Genomic DNA, 16964 nt, shown 5'->3' with positions numbered 1-16964 from the left:
ATAGCAGTAGCATGACATAGCAAATGATGGAGGGATGAGCGCTAACGCTGCTCATGCTGCTTACCACACGTTTGTATTGGCATAGCTAATTAAGCATAATTGAGTGCTTTCTACTATCCCTTCTCCGGAGGCCCATATCTACCCTCTGTTGTATTTATGCAAAGGTTATTTGGAGACAAAAACAATCCAATTACACGTAGAGTACTGGCTTTGCAAAAAATGCAACAAGGACTTGGTCACAGGCCCTCAAAACATCTTGCTCTATAATAAAACCAACAGTCTTTGACTTTAACATGTGGTCAAATGCCAAGAAAATTTAGTCCTTTAAGAGCTGTCAACCAAAAAAAAAAACTTTGAACATGAACTTAAGCTTTGAACCGCAGTTCACTCGAGCATCCTTGCAATGCCAAAGTATTTTAGTGCTAATTTACTTTTTTGCACACCCTAAGTTTAATCACAAACCATCAAAAAAGGAAAGACAAAGACATCAGAAATCACCATGCACCCCTGGACTCATTTAGTTCTAACTATGAAATACGATAAATTTCTAATACACGTTCACACATGCAAGATACAGACGCTGGCTAAGATTTAAACACACATTCAGTCATTAACAAAGCCATCATATTCCCCATCATGCCAAAACCATGTTAAGACCATATAAGAGGGCTCTGTGATCATTATGAGATGACACTGCCAATTACCAATACAGCATTTCCGTTTTGTCTGTAAGAGGCAATAGAGGGATTAACTTCAGGACTCTCTGCCTCTCCTCTTCCCTCTCATGAAGCAGGCTATGTTTACTGACTAATCTCTTTTCTTGCTTTAACCATAAATGTGATTACCACTACACAAGAGATAATAAAACCCCATATCTTAGCAGTACCAAAGAGCATGAATTAAAACCTAAGCTGTAGCCTTGAGGAATATCTAAACCAAATAAAATCCACAGCATAAGAACTATTTCATGTTGGGTGCATACAGCCCCCTGCTGGCAAACACTACTCACTATTTAGCCAAATCCAACACAACAAGCTCCATGATCATCTTCTGTTGAATATGAGCAACAGGTATGCAGACACTTTCCAAAGGTATGTTCTAGTGTCACTGTTCCAAAGTCAGTCCTTTACTTGCTCCGATTTACAGACATGAGGGAATCTCAAATGTGTGTTTCAGCAGATTACACATGATGCACTCACATATGAGTCTCACTGTTACTTTGATTCTTACTGTCACCTCCGCCAACTCTTTAAGGAGAGGAAAACCTGCCTTTAATTGTCAATGAAGTTAAGTGTTTGTGCATTAACCAAATATTTAAATTGGTTCATAAAATGTAAAAAAAACACACACACACACACACACACATAGGCGATGAAACTACACGTTGAGATTTTTACATAAAGAGCAACATGACTAATGCTTTTACGCATGCGGCTCACTCCTGGTGTCTGTTTGATTGTGGATAAGAAATGAAAGGCAGCTCAATGTGATTCACCACTGAGCAAGTTGGAAATGGAGAGGACCTTCAAAGAGCAAATTAAAAAAAAAAGACAGAGAGAGAGAGAGAGAGAGAGGATATATAGATATAGACCGATTCAGTCGCAATGGCATCCACTGAACACTTTTCAAATACCGACGAATAAGTTCAGATGAAAGCTTGGACAAAGTCAACCTCATGGAATATATTAGGAGAAAAGGCTGATACTTTTCATGAAACCGCGGAGGACTCTACATGAATCCGCTATTAAAAGCGGGGTTGAAATGCAGCATGTTAGTGACGGGACATATTAAATGGTTAAAGGTCTGAGGGAGATCACAGAGATTATTGCAAAATTGTTTGATTTAAGGGGAAGAAACGAGACGTGACACGTGGTGAAGGGGGCCAAACGCCTCGTTGATTTGTCAGTTTCGCCTACCTGATATTTCCTGATGAGGTACATTGACGAGGCTGAATCCTTTCGCGTTATAAGCTTGTCTAACCTCGCTACAGCTCCGCGCTTTGCTTTCACCACCGGATGACAGGGACAGCACCGACAGAGTACATAAGGCGACTTGCAGTCTCCACATCGCATACATCAGTGAAATCCTTGATAATGTTTCACAGAGAAATAAGAGATCCGATAGAATAAGAGAAATCCCAAAAAACAAAGCCTGATTGAACGATTTCTCCAGTCTGCGCGTTCAGATTTTCATTTTTTTAAAAGAGAGAGAGGGAGAGAGACTCCTCACTTTAGATGCTGGTGCTTCCACCTCATTTTCACCTCGAAAAAGAAAAGAAATAGCCAACGAGTCAGATCGGTCCCAGTTTGAACAAAATCCTCGTGAAGAAGATACCTGGTGCTCAGTGTGCCAACAACTTCTCCAGCGCACGCACACACCGCTGCCCCGTGTTTATGTCAGTGTGAGGAAAGCGAAATGCAACGGAGACGCACGCTGCACAGCGAGCAGAGCGCACAGGGCAGGGCAAAACATGGAGTGGAGTGGCTGCGACTTCAGCAGCTCACATCCAGGGGCGCGTACTGTCCTCTGCCATTTATGCATTCTCGGTAACGCACACTATCGCACATTAGAGTGGAGACACATGTTGGAGACGCGGGGAGTGTGGGCGGAGTACAACGACACACTGGCCACACACTTGAGGTTATTTCCTTTTAATGTCATCAATCTGATGTTGGCGCACGAAATAGAAGAACCCTCTGTGACCATTCCGTGTCTTTTAATGAATCCAATCGATGGGAGTAATAAGAAGGAAGGCTAGAAAACTCATCGAAAAGATAAGGCACAATATGATCTTAGCAGCTATGAACATTTGTAACGCACCAAATCCTGTTTGGAGCACCTCAGAGGACTGCGCGTTAACTTACTGTAATTTCCTGGACACATAACCCCAACACGACCTTTGGTTAATGGTATACCAAGTATTCATGAAATGCAATGTTTCAGGCAACAAAACAAATACTAGTGGCACAAACAGCCACAACATTTGTCAAATATATAATAGAGCACATCACACATTTTATCTCTAACCTTTTTTTCCCTTAGTTTAAGATGATGCTTTAAGTCAGGACTGTTTGTCTGTCTTATATTCACGAAGATGATTTGACCCAATTTAAATGCACTACCCACAAATGGCAACATTGAGCTGACTTATCACACTATAGCATCAAAGTGATTTCCAACATATTTTAACAATGAGGTAACTTTGTTAGACGAGGAGGGAAAAGTTTTACAGTTATAATGAAGAAAATCTGCGAGGAAAAGTATCTCGTTATATTGTGAAATATTTCCTCCTGAGAGTAAAAAACAAAAAAAAGTAGAGTGAATCTCATAATATTCAGTATAAACACTCCCTCGGTGTGTTTTTGTGTTTCGGGAGCTGCTTGCTTGTTAAAATCAGCTTTAAAATACACCGCATAAGTGCAATTAGACATAACTCAGGGCTGTGAAATGTAAAGGAGAAAACCAGGAAAGCAGGGTTGCACTAGACCATAGAAAGCATAAAAATTTGAGAGAATGATCGTGTCTTAATTCGTTTGGGGCTAATGCAACATGAAATTATGCATTTACTAAGCAATGTAGATGGACTCATCATTTCAGACTGTGAATACTAAGGGATGCTCTCTGCGATGTTTGATTATCGCTTCAGGATGTACAGAAAGACCCATCTGCCCCAGTGAAAAGTCTACCTCATTTTTAATATTAGATTATTAGGATCTTTGCGCCCTGAAGCAACAGGGCAGCCCAGTATCTTTCAGTAACAGGCAGGCACATTTTTTCTTGCAAATACAAAATGCATGGTCTTAAAAATATTTCAGACTTCAGTTGTAGTAAGGACTGATCATTTAAAACTATTAGTCTGGTTTGAAGATAAATATTCAGTTGCGGATATATTTCTCAGCTCATTTGAAATCAGCTCCCTTTATCCACACCTTTGCTCTGAATCCGTTGCACGTCCCTTGAAGTTACATAACATAATAATCCTGAGTAATAAACATCCTGTAAATAATCAAGCTTTATTGAATTTTTGTTGATACTGGAATGAAGGTGTGTCAGATTAGCCTGCAGGCCAATGAAATTGCTGTGTACTCAGCTAATGCTGGTAATGATTAAATACTGAGCAGGTCAGATTTGGATGTTAGTCAGGCACTTTGATATTTTACAGAATAACACGATACTACATTAGCTACTGCAGAAATGATTAAATGTGCAAATTTGAAGGGAAAAACTGAACTAGGGTGAACTTTAACCTTAGACTGCAGAGGTCAGCCAAGCATTCACAGTAAAATAAGGAGCATCAATTTCTGCCTAAAAGTCTTTTAACTGAAGCAAATACAGAGTAAAATCTGTACAGTCGTACATGACTGAACATCCAGATGTTTTTAACAGCTGATGGACCTCCTCCTATAGGTCGGTGTATGTCATCATGCTCTTAATCTCTATGTGTTGGTCAAAATACCCAGCAGGCTCATTGGTAGATACAGGGGAATGGGACTAAATGAGAGCTAGCTTTTAGCTAATCTCTGTTACCTAAAATAGTAGATGATTACAGTATCTATAGCTGTAACATCCACAGGCATAACAGCCCTGTGAGAGCTGTTGTCTCTCTCTCTCTCTCTCTCTCTCTCTCTCTCTCTCTCTCTCTTTCTCTCTCACTCTCTCGCCCACACACACACACACACACACACACTGCAAAAATAATATAGCATCATTCCAGCTTTTGATCAGCACTATGGACAGCAACTACACTACAAAAAAACACAAAAGAGTTCAGCGCCTTGGAAAAGTAACATAAAGACAGATGTAATGTCTATAGCATGAAACAAATGAGAGAGGCCCATTAACCACAGGTTACTTTACCAAACAAGCACACTTATTCAACCAGCTTCTACATATATCACACACACACACACACACACACACACACACACACACACACACACACACACACACATTACAGTATGAGTGCATATTTTTAACATATAAACGGTAGCAATGTTTCAGCCCTTTTACAAAAACAGAACTTTTTCTTCTGGGCCTGGAGTTCAGCAGAGTCACTGACAGCACTGCTCAGATCCAAAGTCCTGGTGGTATGCTCGCCATGTTCTCTTCTCATCACTTTTTTGTTTTTATACTTTGGCTTGCTAAACATATTTTATAATGCCTCTGCACCAACAAACTGCTCCTTTAGACACTTGCCGAAAAACAAATTGTTGCATAGCTGATGTCAGCAGGTTCGCAGGCAAAAACAAGGTCAGGAAGTACAAGTAATATATTTCCCAGCATGCCCATCTGCCATCAAAACCTTTCAGAAAAAGGGTGCCTGCTTTAATCAATGGAGGGTAAAGGACTGAATAAATATTTGCAGAGCTAACATTTGTATAGCCTGTTCACTTTAACGTAATTATGTAAATATGTGCTTTCCGTGTAATGTTGAGGGGCCCATTGGCTAGTGCTGTCGAGTGGTCCTATCTGAGCTTTAAGATCATGGGACATTCCTCCTGTTACCCCATTAGACATAATGCCTGTGGTAACAGTGGCGTGCAATATTGCAAATTTAGGTATTATATTCTCATCTCCAACAAAAGCAATTTATTGAACACACTTCAGTGGACTACACACTGTACTGAACCTAGATGATAGAAAGTATCAATCCTATCACGCTGGTACTGATCCGATAGCAAACCACTGTTGATAGCGATACCATCAATATTTGGATTGATCCGCCCACCTCTAGTAACGGCCATGGAGATTCAAAGCAAGACAAAATATTGGATTCAAAACTCAAGTTGAGATTAAAAAAAAAACTATTTCCTAAATCCACCAATTAGCTAGCTGTCCATCCGTGAAACAGCACTCTCAGCATTTTGCAGAAAAGCTCACTCTCCAGATCAGAAGCCAAACTGAAAATGTGCTAAAGACGTTTCTTGTTGGTTTTGCTGTGGCTGTGAAATATGACTGGCTGATATAGACAGGAGACCCTTCATGCATTACAGGCATCACCACTGTTTCTCCTCGCAAAGTGTTTACTCTGTGTATGCAAGCATGCACACACCATAACAAGCTAACAAGTGAGTGTGACAGCTGCAGAAAGGATGAAAGGGCGAAGAGCAACATACATGTTTGAACATGTACATTATTAAGCTGGATATTTTGCCACCAAATTCACATTCAGTTAAACTTTATTTTCACACGAAATCTGTAGATAGGCTGTGACCATCCCCTCCCCTTGACCCTGAAATGAATAAGTTGGAGAGAATGGGTGGATAGATGGATGGATAAAATCTGTACATCGGCATGTATTACTCTGCTGCCTGCCAGATACACAAATAAAATGATCTCCCTGAGAAAATAACATTTCTTATTAAAAACGAGTCATTTCCTGCTCTGAATTGCTTTTAAAAGAGATGTGGGGCGCATCATCATACCTAACCACTAAAACAGTAAAGCAGTATAGCTGCAAAATGTTGAGTAAAAAAAAGTAAAATCTGACGTCACCATTGAGGGAATTCTGTCACGTGTAAAAATGATTGCTGTTGGAAAATTACAAGGACACCAAAAAGAAAAGGTCTTCACTGACCTAAATGAGCCACAATATATTAGTTCTCTGTGTCAGCGCTGGACATTATCTTGACACCGCCGAATAAGACAGACTCGGCCATTTGTGAGATCTAAATGAAATGGAAAATGAAATTAATTTTCTTTCATTCTGTTCCTTTTATACAAGGCTTTTGTTTCATAAGTTTAAGAAGTAAATCAGTTTTTGTCTGCAGAATATTGTAAAAAGTGACTGTGACTGAAAAAGGAAACATCTGGTGACCATTCAGGAACTTCTCCCACAACTGTGAGTAAATGAATTTCTGTCTTAATTGCATTTCACTACACGCCACCCATTTGGGAAGTTCATGCTTTAAATAGTAGAAATCCGATAAATATAAACACCAATATGGACATGGTAGGCTGACATGTGCTTATACTTCCAGTGAGCTGACTCTGGCATTACAAATATTCATCAGTGAGAATTTTATAAATTTGTTGCTGCTGACAACATTGGTCAATGGGTCTAAAGTCTAAGCTATTATAATATAATATGATATAACATAACTCATCAAAATTGTGTGATTTTATCAGCTTTTTGTTCAAACGATCAGCCCACCTTAGATCATGCTAAAGTGTTTTATCTTCAGCCTAAATTCAGTTATCGATTCTATTTAGCAAGAATTTGCCAGTTAGCCATAAACCAAGTCCTCCGTGTTCACCGTGGGTTTCCTCCGCACAGCACTCTAATGCCCCTACTCACGTAATAAGTCCTTGTTAATGATGCCTAAAGACGATGGCCAGAAGGTGATCCTGGTAGTGGATCGATAACTCACCACGAGGAGTCAGCCCATAGTTCATCGTGCACCACAGGGAAAACTGAGCTTTCCCTCTCCAGGCGTACTGTTTCATACTAGAGTGTTCATTTCAGAAATTTGATTTCCCCTTTTCACGAGATATGAAAGGTTTTTTATTTTTTATTTCTTTATGTGTAAATCCATCAATCCTGACTTAAACAGTTGCACTGACTGACATACTTAAAGGCAGATAAACCAATCAATCAGAATCAATAGACAGAGAATCTACCCATAAGCCAGCTAGAAGAAAAACGGACTGACACGATCATTTATACTGTGTGTGTTATATATGCCTCACTGATGGATCTCCACGCATCCCACAGTAAAAAGAAATATTCAAATCATCCATAAAGGTCAAAGATTAAATGGGGCAAACCCCACTTGTTCATTTTCCTCTCCAAACTCGAACTACCAGTTAGAAATATTGATTAAAACCACAATCACTGCATCCCAGTTTGCTGCATCTCTGCTTAGAATTTGCTTTTTATCTTTTAAACAGTGTGGCGTGCAATGTCATAGCTGAGATACACAGTAAGCAGATGAAGAATAAGGTCATTTTGTTCACATTAGCACAGCAAGCAAGGACATGAATAATTGATCGCATATTTATAATTCATGAATGCTTAAGACAAATATGTGCAATCACCGTATATAGGTAAAACTTTTTGAGATGGATGGCCACAGCTTTTTGATGGCTGCACTGTGAATAAAAATGCCAAAATATTACATTTATTTATTTATTTTAAATTTTCATTAAAAATACAATAGCTGTCATTCTTCGAAGAGTCATAACACGTCTATAACACTTAAGAATATGCTGTACTAAAAAGTAGAGATGGACCGATCCGATATTACGTATCGGTATCGGTCCGATACTGACCTAAATTACTGGATCGGATATCGGAGAAAAATAAAAAATGTAATCCGATCCATTAAATATCACGAAAGCACCTCACAAAACTTGCAACACACCGTAACTCACCTCAGAACGTTAGCAGTCACGTGATAGAGCGGCTGTGGCATGCGGGACCTGTCGGTGGTCTGGATAGCATTTGGAGCTTCGCTAGCAACCTGGCATTTCATCTCCGACAAAGTTATCCCCGAGAGAAGTAAAGCAAGTGTGTAAGTCCATCTCTGAATGTTTGTAAAGCATTCCCACGTTAAGCTTAACGAGCGACTGCCTCTCGCTCTCCGGCTGCTACTTCAATCGTGAAACTGCTTAAATGATCAGCTGATCGGCTTTTCTGTGGCGAGTCTGTCTCTCTTGTTTGTTTTTGGTCCACTTTGCACCAGAAAGAGGAAACCAGCGGCTGAACAACAGCAGCACGTTTAAGCTTGATAAGCTGTTGTTACAATTTATTTAATCTTACTTTCTACTCGAGGATCTTTTTCTACGTAGCTGACGGCTGGTAACTGTGCAGGGGCGGATCTAGCAAAGTTTAGCCAGGGGGGCCGATAGGGCATTAACTGGGAAAAGGGGGCACAAAGACATACTTTTCTTTCTTATTCTCATTTAAAATGTCGAGCTTTTAATAAATAATTATCTGACACCCAAAGTTTTAATTTGATGTAAAATGAATAGAAGTCAATTACTGTATATAGTGACTATTAAGTCTAATATATATACCCTAGTAAGCTATAGTACTTTTTACTTTGGGAAGGTACCATCTGTGCAGTCTGCAATTTTGTTGAAGAAAGATGTTGAATCTATTTAATATTTCTTGAAAAAGAATTGATTTCTGTGCATTTTTTTTTCACACTGCATCAAATTAAGGTTGATTACGTCGATTAAGCATCATGAGGTGGAGCGTGAGGGGTGGTTCCCTATTTTTTATTTATTTATTTTTGTTGTTGCTGGGAGTTGGAACCCTATTAGTTAGGTTGCTTAATATTTACGCTAAGTACTCTTTAAAATACCAGAATAGGGAGGATGGTGTAGGTCTAAGTTTATTAGATTGATCAGTATTGCTGAACTATGAAATATTTTTTTTGTATACAGGTATAACAGAATAGCTTTAGTGTAGTTGTTGTTTTAAACTTGAGTATGAACTTGCAGACTTGCAAAATGCAGCAAGATATTTTAAAAAACAGTTTTGTTGATTAAAAAACACTATATCGGATTCATATCGGTATCGGCAGATATCCAAATTTATGATATCGGTATCGGTATCGGACATAAAAAAGTGGTATCGTGCCATCTCTACTAAAAAGATTCTGTATCTTCTTCTTCCTGTTCAGAATGCCCAGAATATCTGCACATGGAGGAATTATTGAGTAATCAAAAGTGAAATTATCATATAACAGATCCTTTCCAGCCGTGTCCTCAGCTGAACCAAGTCAGGAGAATCCTGCTTGTTTAGCCCCTATCAAAAGACACCAATTAAACCATAGTTTAAGGAAACAACACAAGCTTAGCGTTACAACTTTCACATATAAAGTATTGTTATATCATCCTGTGTAGCTTACAATATTTTAATTGGTTTGGAGATGAGTTTCCTCCTGTGTTGGTGAAATCTGGTCCTAAATCACTCACACTTTCAGAATATTACGCTTGTATGTAACAATCCCTTCAACAATACAAGTTTGTTTCACATTAGAGTCCTTAAAGGCTTATCTTCTTCATTCATACTTGATTCATAACTAGGTAAAATGAATTGTATGAGACATATGTAAGTCTCATGAGGCATACAATACATACAAAATAGCAATTCCATTATATGCTGCACCCTTCAGTGCAAAGCAAAACAGACTTGAGAATATAATGTGATCCGATAAAATCGAATATATTCCAAGCAGTCTGCACTCTCTAATGATTTTGGATGTGAAGACACAATCAATAAACTGCATGGTTTCTCAAATGTTAAATCACAGTAGGCCTTGTCCTTAATCATTTTCACTCAACATGGGAAAGGTCATGTCAGAATAGCATCAATCTGTTGCTGACATGCATTAAGTGGACTAAACAGGCAGACTTGATCAATTTTCTTTTTTCTGATTAGGCCTTGGTTGAGACGGCCAGCCGATTATGTAAGAAACAACAGAAATGTAAACCCTCTCAAAACCATGTATAATATGATACTGGTTAATACAGTTTAAATCATTTAATGTATTTAGTTAGCCTCTCTTAGCCTGGGACAGGCTCCACAGCGACCCTCAGTGACCCTCTACAAGAAAAAGCAGTATAGCTGATGGATCAAATAAATCAGATGTGCCAACATGACATGCAGTGATGCAAATGCAAAAGTGTTTTCCTTAATTCTTAACACAACACTTCATTTTCTCTGATATGCATTTAAACCTTGATAATTTATTCAAATGATTGCAGCACGAGCCATTTCTATGTATCATGCATAATTCAAAATAGTTTCAGGTGGTTGTTTTCACGGAGTAAAAACTGTTTTGAGTTAATGATTAATGATGTCCTAAGGCTTGGTAATTAGGGATCTGAAACTTTTTGTAAATACGGTCTGACGACTTATGGAGTGTTGGAAGAAAGATAATTATTCTTGAGCTAAAGTTTTGTTTTGCAGAATGTTTGATATTTCACAAGACTTGTTGATTACAAGTAGAGAAAATCGTACTTTTCGGTGTATAATATGCATATTTCATGATGTGATTTGAAGCTACCAAGAACTTTAATCACATAAGAAAGGAGGTACTCCAGAAATTTCACACAACAAGATTGTGTTTTGAAAATGTGGTGATTGTTTGAAGACCATCAGCGTTTATGAAGCGGAGAGGCTTTGCTGTTATCCATTTTTTCTACAGAACATTTAAACTTCCATGTTTCAGCATCTTTTGCCTGGCAACCCCTCACAGTCTGGAAACAATCAGCCCAGCAGTGCGCACTGGAGGGCTGAACCACAAATAAAAATGCTTTTAGCTTACTAAAAACATTATAATTCTCTATAACAAATGCTTATTTTAGCAAACTACTATATTTTCTCATGCACTTGCATGCAATTGTACACAAATTTTAGCCTTTTGGTGACAAATCCCACCACAAAAGCATTTAGTCTTTTTTTGTAGGTGGAATTTACAAGGATGTGTCTTTACAAAGGCACAAAAAGGCAATAAAGAGCTAGGAATTGTTTCTCCCCTCTGTAAGGACAAGAGGCCTGTGCCAGTTGGTGATCGGATCAGGTTTCAGAAAACTAAGGTGAGGCATTAAAATATGTTTACCCACAAAAGGGGTTTGTGCTCTTGAAAAGGTTACAAACCACAAGGCCAAGTGTCTGAAACAGTAAAACCACTTAAGTACAGGCATGTGAAAAAGAAAGTTCTCTGTGGACTCTTTGCTGTCTTGTAAAATACTGAGGCAGACTGTGATTCCACAGAACCACCTTTAGCAGCAATAACTTGAAGCAATTGTTTTCTGTGTGACTTTATAAGTTTCTCACATCATTGTAGAGGAATTTTGGCCCACTCCTCCTTACAAAGTTGCTCAAGTTCTTTGAGTTTTGCAGGTGTTCATTTGTGCACAGCTCTCTTAAGGTACTGCCACAGCATTTCAATCAAGTTGAAGTCTGGACTTTGTCTGGATCATTGCAGGAACTTAATTCTTTTCTTTTGCAGTCATTCTGTTGTAAATTGGCTGCTGTGTTTGGGATCATTGTCCCGTTGCGTGACTTAGTTTCAGCCAAGCTTTAGCTGTTGGACAAATGCCCTCACCTTTGACTCTAGAATACTTTGGTATATAGAGCAAGCCCAGATATCCTGGGTTGGGTTTTTCTCCAAATGTGTGTCAAAAATCTTGAGGTTTGTTCGGATGTCATGTTCTTTTCAGAGAGAGAGAGAGAGACTGCTTTCTGTGGCAACCCTTTCAAACAAGCCATACTCGTTCAGTCTTTTTTAACTGTACTGTCATGAACTTTAACATTTAACATGTTAACTGAGGCCTTAAATAGAGTCTGAGATGCAGCTCTTCTGAGCACAGTCTTAAACACCAGAATGCTCGGGACCATCCAACTGCCAAAACTCCTGCTTTTATCGAGGTGCTCACACTTGCTGATGATCGGTTAATCAAGCACACTTGATTATCAGCACCTCGTTGTTATTTATCTTCTTAATTCCTCTGAAAGCAATAAGGGTACTTAGTTTATCTTAAGATGACATAGATGTTCAATCAGTTGTGTTTGTTTCAGTTTACTGCGAAATGTAATGGATACATTTAAAAATGCAATATTTTGGAAAGTCAGATTTTAAATGTATTTTTGCACAAAAAATGCATCTGCATTCATTTTGTCGTTATAGAAGCACTTTATTGGAAAAAGTAGATCTGCAAGTGTTTTTTTTTTTTACTGTGTATCACATATGTTTTAAGTTATGTATGTACCAGTAACCTACACACATAAATATATTCATTTGTTCCTGTCAACTTGTCAAACAGATAGATGAATCCATGCTCAAAAAGCAGGTTTTATGGACTCGGCTATGGTATATCCTTATGCAGCTTAAATGTACATAGGTGTGACAGAGCTTAACTGCAGTGCATTCATCATCAATGATTTTCTGTCTGCACATTTATTTATGTGTTTTAATAATGGATAAAGGAAAGTATGTCAGGATGAGATATGGTTCTAGGTACCAAATATTTAAGCTGCAGCATGTACTTTGGGCTTTATAGAGAGCCCGAGCTGAAGCTGAATAAACCTCTGTCCTAAGTTTGTAAAAGAGGATGCACAGCCTCCTGCGAGGCTCGTTTGATATTTATCACTTCAACCCATCAGTTGATGAATAGGATGACTCCCCTCATTAATGACACGCCTGGGGGTGACACTGATCAAAGATACAATCTCAGAATGAAGTGATAACTTGAGAACTATATATCCATGATAATAAATGACTCAGGTGTGAAAGTATCTTTTGGGATACCCTGCGTACCCAGGATTGAAGGTGCCTGAGGGTGGTGTAACTTCTCTTTGAGTAAGCAACACGTTGGGAAAAAGCTGAGTCTTTTGGATTCTCTTTTTGTATCTTCAAACAGAGCTCTAGTGCGAGTTTCCAAAGGCGTGAGGCAACCTCTGGTAATGTCTTACTCGTGGAAGTGTGTCCTTTAATACATCTCCCAATAAAGTTGGTCTGTCTAAGTTTGTAAGATAGACAGATTCACTTGATGCTTTGGCCCTGGGTATTTTTTTTTCCTCCAAGAAAATTACAGTTACTCCTGAATAAATGTCCTGGAAATGCTTGACTGAAGCAAACTCTGATCTTTATATACAGTAATTCAGCTTTCTGTCGCACTTTAATGTTTACCTGTACTAAACACCAGAAACAGATTTTTCTATCTGTTCTGGGTGGCAGTTGTCATGTCATTTTTAGTTAATACGTGCTGGTATGTAAAACATTGTTGGATTCCTGTGACAGAAGCTGCAGTCATCTGAAAAAGTAATTACGCCCTGTGGAATCTGTTGTGCAAAAAGAGGACTTCATGGAATGTTTCTCTGGTGTCAATGTGGGCTGATAAGTTTGTTTTTAGTGAGTATGTTGACAACTGTCAGACAGACTGCCAAAAAATATCATGTGAACATTCTTGCAATTCTTTGCTTTATAACCTGCAGCTCCCCTTTAGCGCTATGAGCCCTATATTGCAATAAAGCAGAATCTTCAAAGGCTGAAAATATAAGCCAACAAATAGTGCCAAAATCTACTCTTCCAGGTATGGCTACTTGAGGTTTGGCACTGAAAGCTAATTAATCCCCAGTGCCTTCCATATTAAGATCCTCAGGTTAACTACAAAAATAAAACAAATGTTGTTTTTCTCTTCACCAACTCATCAGAGTTATAGCAGACATTTTATAGGTTAATTTCAAACAAAAGCCCAAGGGCACATGTATTACATCGAATCAGTCATGATCTTAAAGGCAGTCGTGCCCACAATGGTGCTGATGCACACAACTCAAACTTTCTTTTGCACCTGCTGCTGTCTTTGATACCGTGGATAATGCCATCGACTGCAGATGACAGGAAAGCTCAGTGCAGCTTTTAAAGGAAACCAAGAAACACAAGTTGTGGTGCCTACCTACATCTTACAAAAGTTGGGGATGTTTTTTTTAAACAGCAGACTTAAATAGTTAAAAGTTTCAGTATATACTATATAAGTGGGTTGCTTGCGCATGTGCCTGAGTGCACAGAATCTAATTTGGGTATCTGCAAAATGGAGCACAGATGTGCATGGTTTGTTATGTAGGTGGCAATTGTTTGTGGCTATGAAGCTGGCGGTGATGTACAACTGTCCGCCTTCCAACTGGCAGCAAGAACAGCAGAAGGGTGCTCCTCTCTTTCAATGTATGCATGCCTGTTGATTCGTTTGTTGATTCGGTCGTTCTTATGTGCAATCAGCTGCTGATTTTGCTCTTGTGTTTTGTTCTTGAATATGATGCAGAACAATGATGATTAAACTCAGCTAAATTTAAAATAATAGATATTTCACGTGGTTTTCTGCACACATTGGAAGTTTTGAATAGGTTTTAAGCTGGCTGCACTGCTGCTAGGGTTTGTTTCAGTTATTGATCCTGACCGCTCCGTTGTGTTTGTGCTGTTGGTTTGTTTTTTTGATAGAATGCTACTCACATGTGGTACAGCACACCCAAGATGTCTGTACTTCAGCACTAACTAGCAGGTAAGTTTATCTGTGCATTGCTTCTACACTGTGTGAATGCAGCGTAAACAAGTTCAGTAGCCTTAGTTAATCACTTAGCATGTCTTATCTCATTCTCCAAATATGCTAACACTGCCCACCACATACACCATGTGTGATCATGCTAGCATAACAAAGTACAACATTTTCTTTTCTTGTGAATGTGATACCTTTGGACTCTACAGCCACTCAGGCAGAGTTTGAGCGCATGATCTAAGCTGGCAGATCAGGGTTATTGTGACAGTGTGACAAACACTTTACCGTAACATAATTTCTCTGTTTCTCTACTTGCATCTTTGGTGATTTGTTTTGTCTATAGCTAGAGCTATAACTCCTTTCCTTCAGTTTTTTAAAGAAAGTATGTCATTACGCTGGTGATGACAGCACAAAAAGATGCATCTGTCATTATCAATGACAAGAAGGCCTTTTTTAAACTTTGCCTTGTGTTTTTTTTCTCTCCAGTCAGACTTCACAGTACTTTTCTTTCTGTCTTTCGGGAGCTGGCATCCTGTCATTCCACCTTTTAGAAAAAAAAAATCTTTGGGACATCCACCTAAGAATTTTTTATTTTCTTTGTTTAGTTTCTCTTCCTGTCTTTCCTTAAAAACACACACCCACTCACCCACACACACACAACTATTTACTGTAACCAAACAAAACCCATTCAATTTTTACAACAGCACAATTTGTAATAATGTCAGTTTCCTGGTTTAAATGAGCACATTTGCTGGCAGTTAGTTAAAACAGCGACTGTCTCACTCAAAGTTTTGAGACTGACTTTTTTACAAGAGTGCGCTCAGATGTTTTAATTATTTGCATAGCAACGGCAGCAAAACAGTTTGGGAAAATAAAATAAAATAAACAGCTTGCCAAGTCTACAACTGACCCACTTAGCTGCAGTGTAATATACTGCAAGTTGCCTGACAGGGGAACAACAATAGCAAAACACCCAATAACAGAAAAAAATACAGCATCTTTCCAGCTTATTCACAGAATTAACTTTTTCTCAAAATTTTCTGGCTAAGGTAACGCAAACATTGTGCTAATATATAGTGTGCACAATCACCTACAATGTTTGCCATGCCATAGGCAAGCTCTGCTACTGATGGATTCGGTCACACAGGGCTAGAAACTCGTCCGCAACCTCGTGTCAACCACTAGGGTCACTTGGGAGAGATGTGTACTTCCCTACTGGTGGTAAGAGGTTGCTTGCTGGGTGAAACTGGTCAAAAAGAGGATATAGCACCAAAAACCTTCTAATTGCTTTAGTCAGCCAGTGGTTGCTAGGCAGTCACTAACCAGTCTGTAGACCAGTGTGACTGGGAACTAAATCGATTTAACAAACAACAAATGATGTAAGTTTTCCAGCTCTTTCAGTCATGATTAACGCCACAAAAGGTCCCTCAAGGTTTGGAAATGTAAATGTGTTAAGTGTGTGGCACTGCGTAGACTCTTACATGAACCTAAATGCTGCTGACATGAACAAAGGTGGTGTTCGATACATGGAAAAACAACATGAAAGCTGCATCGTGTGACCTGTATTTCAACAAGGGATCCATTTTTAGTTTCTCACCCATCACAAGACGTTTTCTCTTTCAATATTTAGTCTGATCTGAAAGACACCATTCTTGTATCTCTTTCCAAAGACAAGCTTGGCCTTTTTTACTCTGTGAAACTTGGAGGCGAGGGTTACACATCATATCAGCTCCAGGACTATGGATATTTCACTGACCTTTACAGCTGCAACAGGGGAAGCAAAGAACTCTGTCTTTAACTTCAAATGCATCATTTTGAGCTCTTGGGCAGTTGAAGACTGGTTGTCAGAAGAGTTAAATTGGCTCTGTAACAGCCAATGTAAATCTACTGTAGCCTCACTACGCAATAATAGATTAGCATTTCAATGCAGAAATAACATCAAATATTTAAGTGGAAAA

General features: G+C 38.8%; 2 protein-coding genes across 4 annotated transcripts in view; one reads left to right on the top strand and one right to left on the bottom strand.

Annotated features, from left to right (window-relative positions):
- Positions 1-2589, bottom strand: part of gpc6a (glypican 6a) — a 159903-nt gene extending 157314 nt beyond the window's left edge. For 2 of the 3 annotated variants that reach the window (XM_082539578.1, XM_082539579.1), the window contains exon 1: positions 1917-2589. In XM_082539578.1, the coding sequence (XP_082395704.1) occupies positions 1917-2076 (160 nt within the window). In that variant the 5' untranslated portion in view covers positions 2077-2589. The remainder of the gene's footprint in view (positions 1-1916) is intronic. The other variant, XM_082539580.1, reaches the window with a different exon arrangement.
- Positions 1-16964, top strand: part of LOC309710247 (uncharacterized protein) — a 205505-nt gene that overhangs the window by 116528 nt on the left and 72013 nt on the right. The window lies entirely within an intron of this gene.

The sequence above is a fragment of the Aulonocara stuartgranti genome (genome assembly GCF_965226115.1).
Source record: "Aulonocara stuartgranti genome assembly, chromosome: 1".
Lineage (NCBI taxonomy): Eukaryota > Metazoa > Chordata > Actinopteri > Cichliformes > Cichlidae > Aulonocara > Aulonocara stuartgranti.
This window is presented reverse-complemented; position numbering and strand designations above follow the sequence as displayed.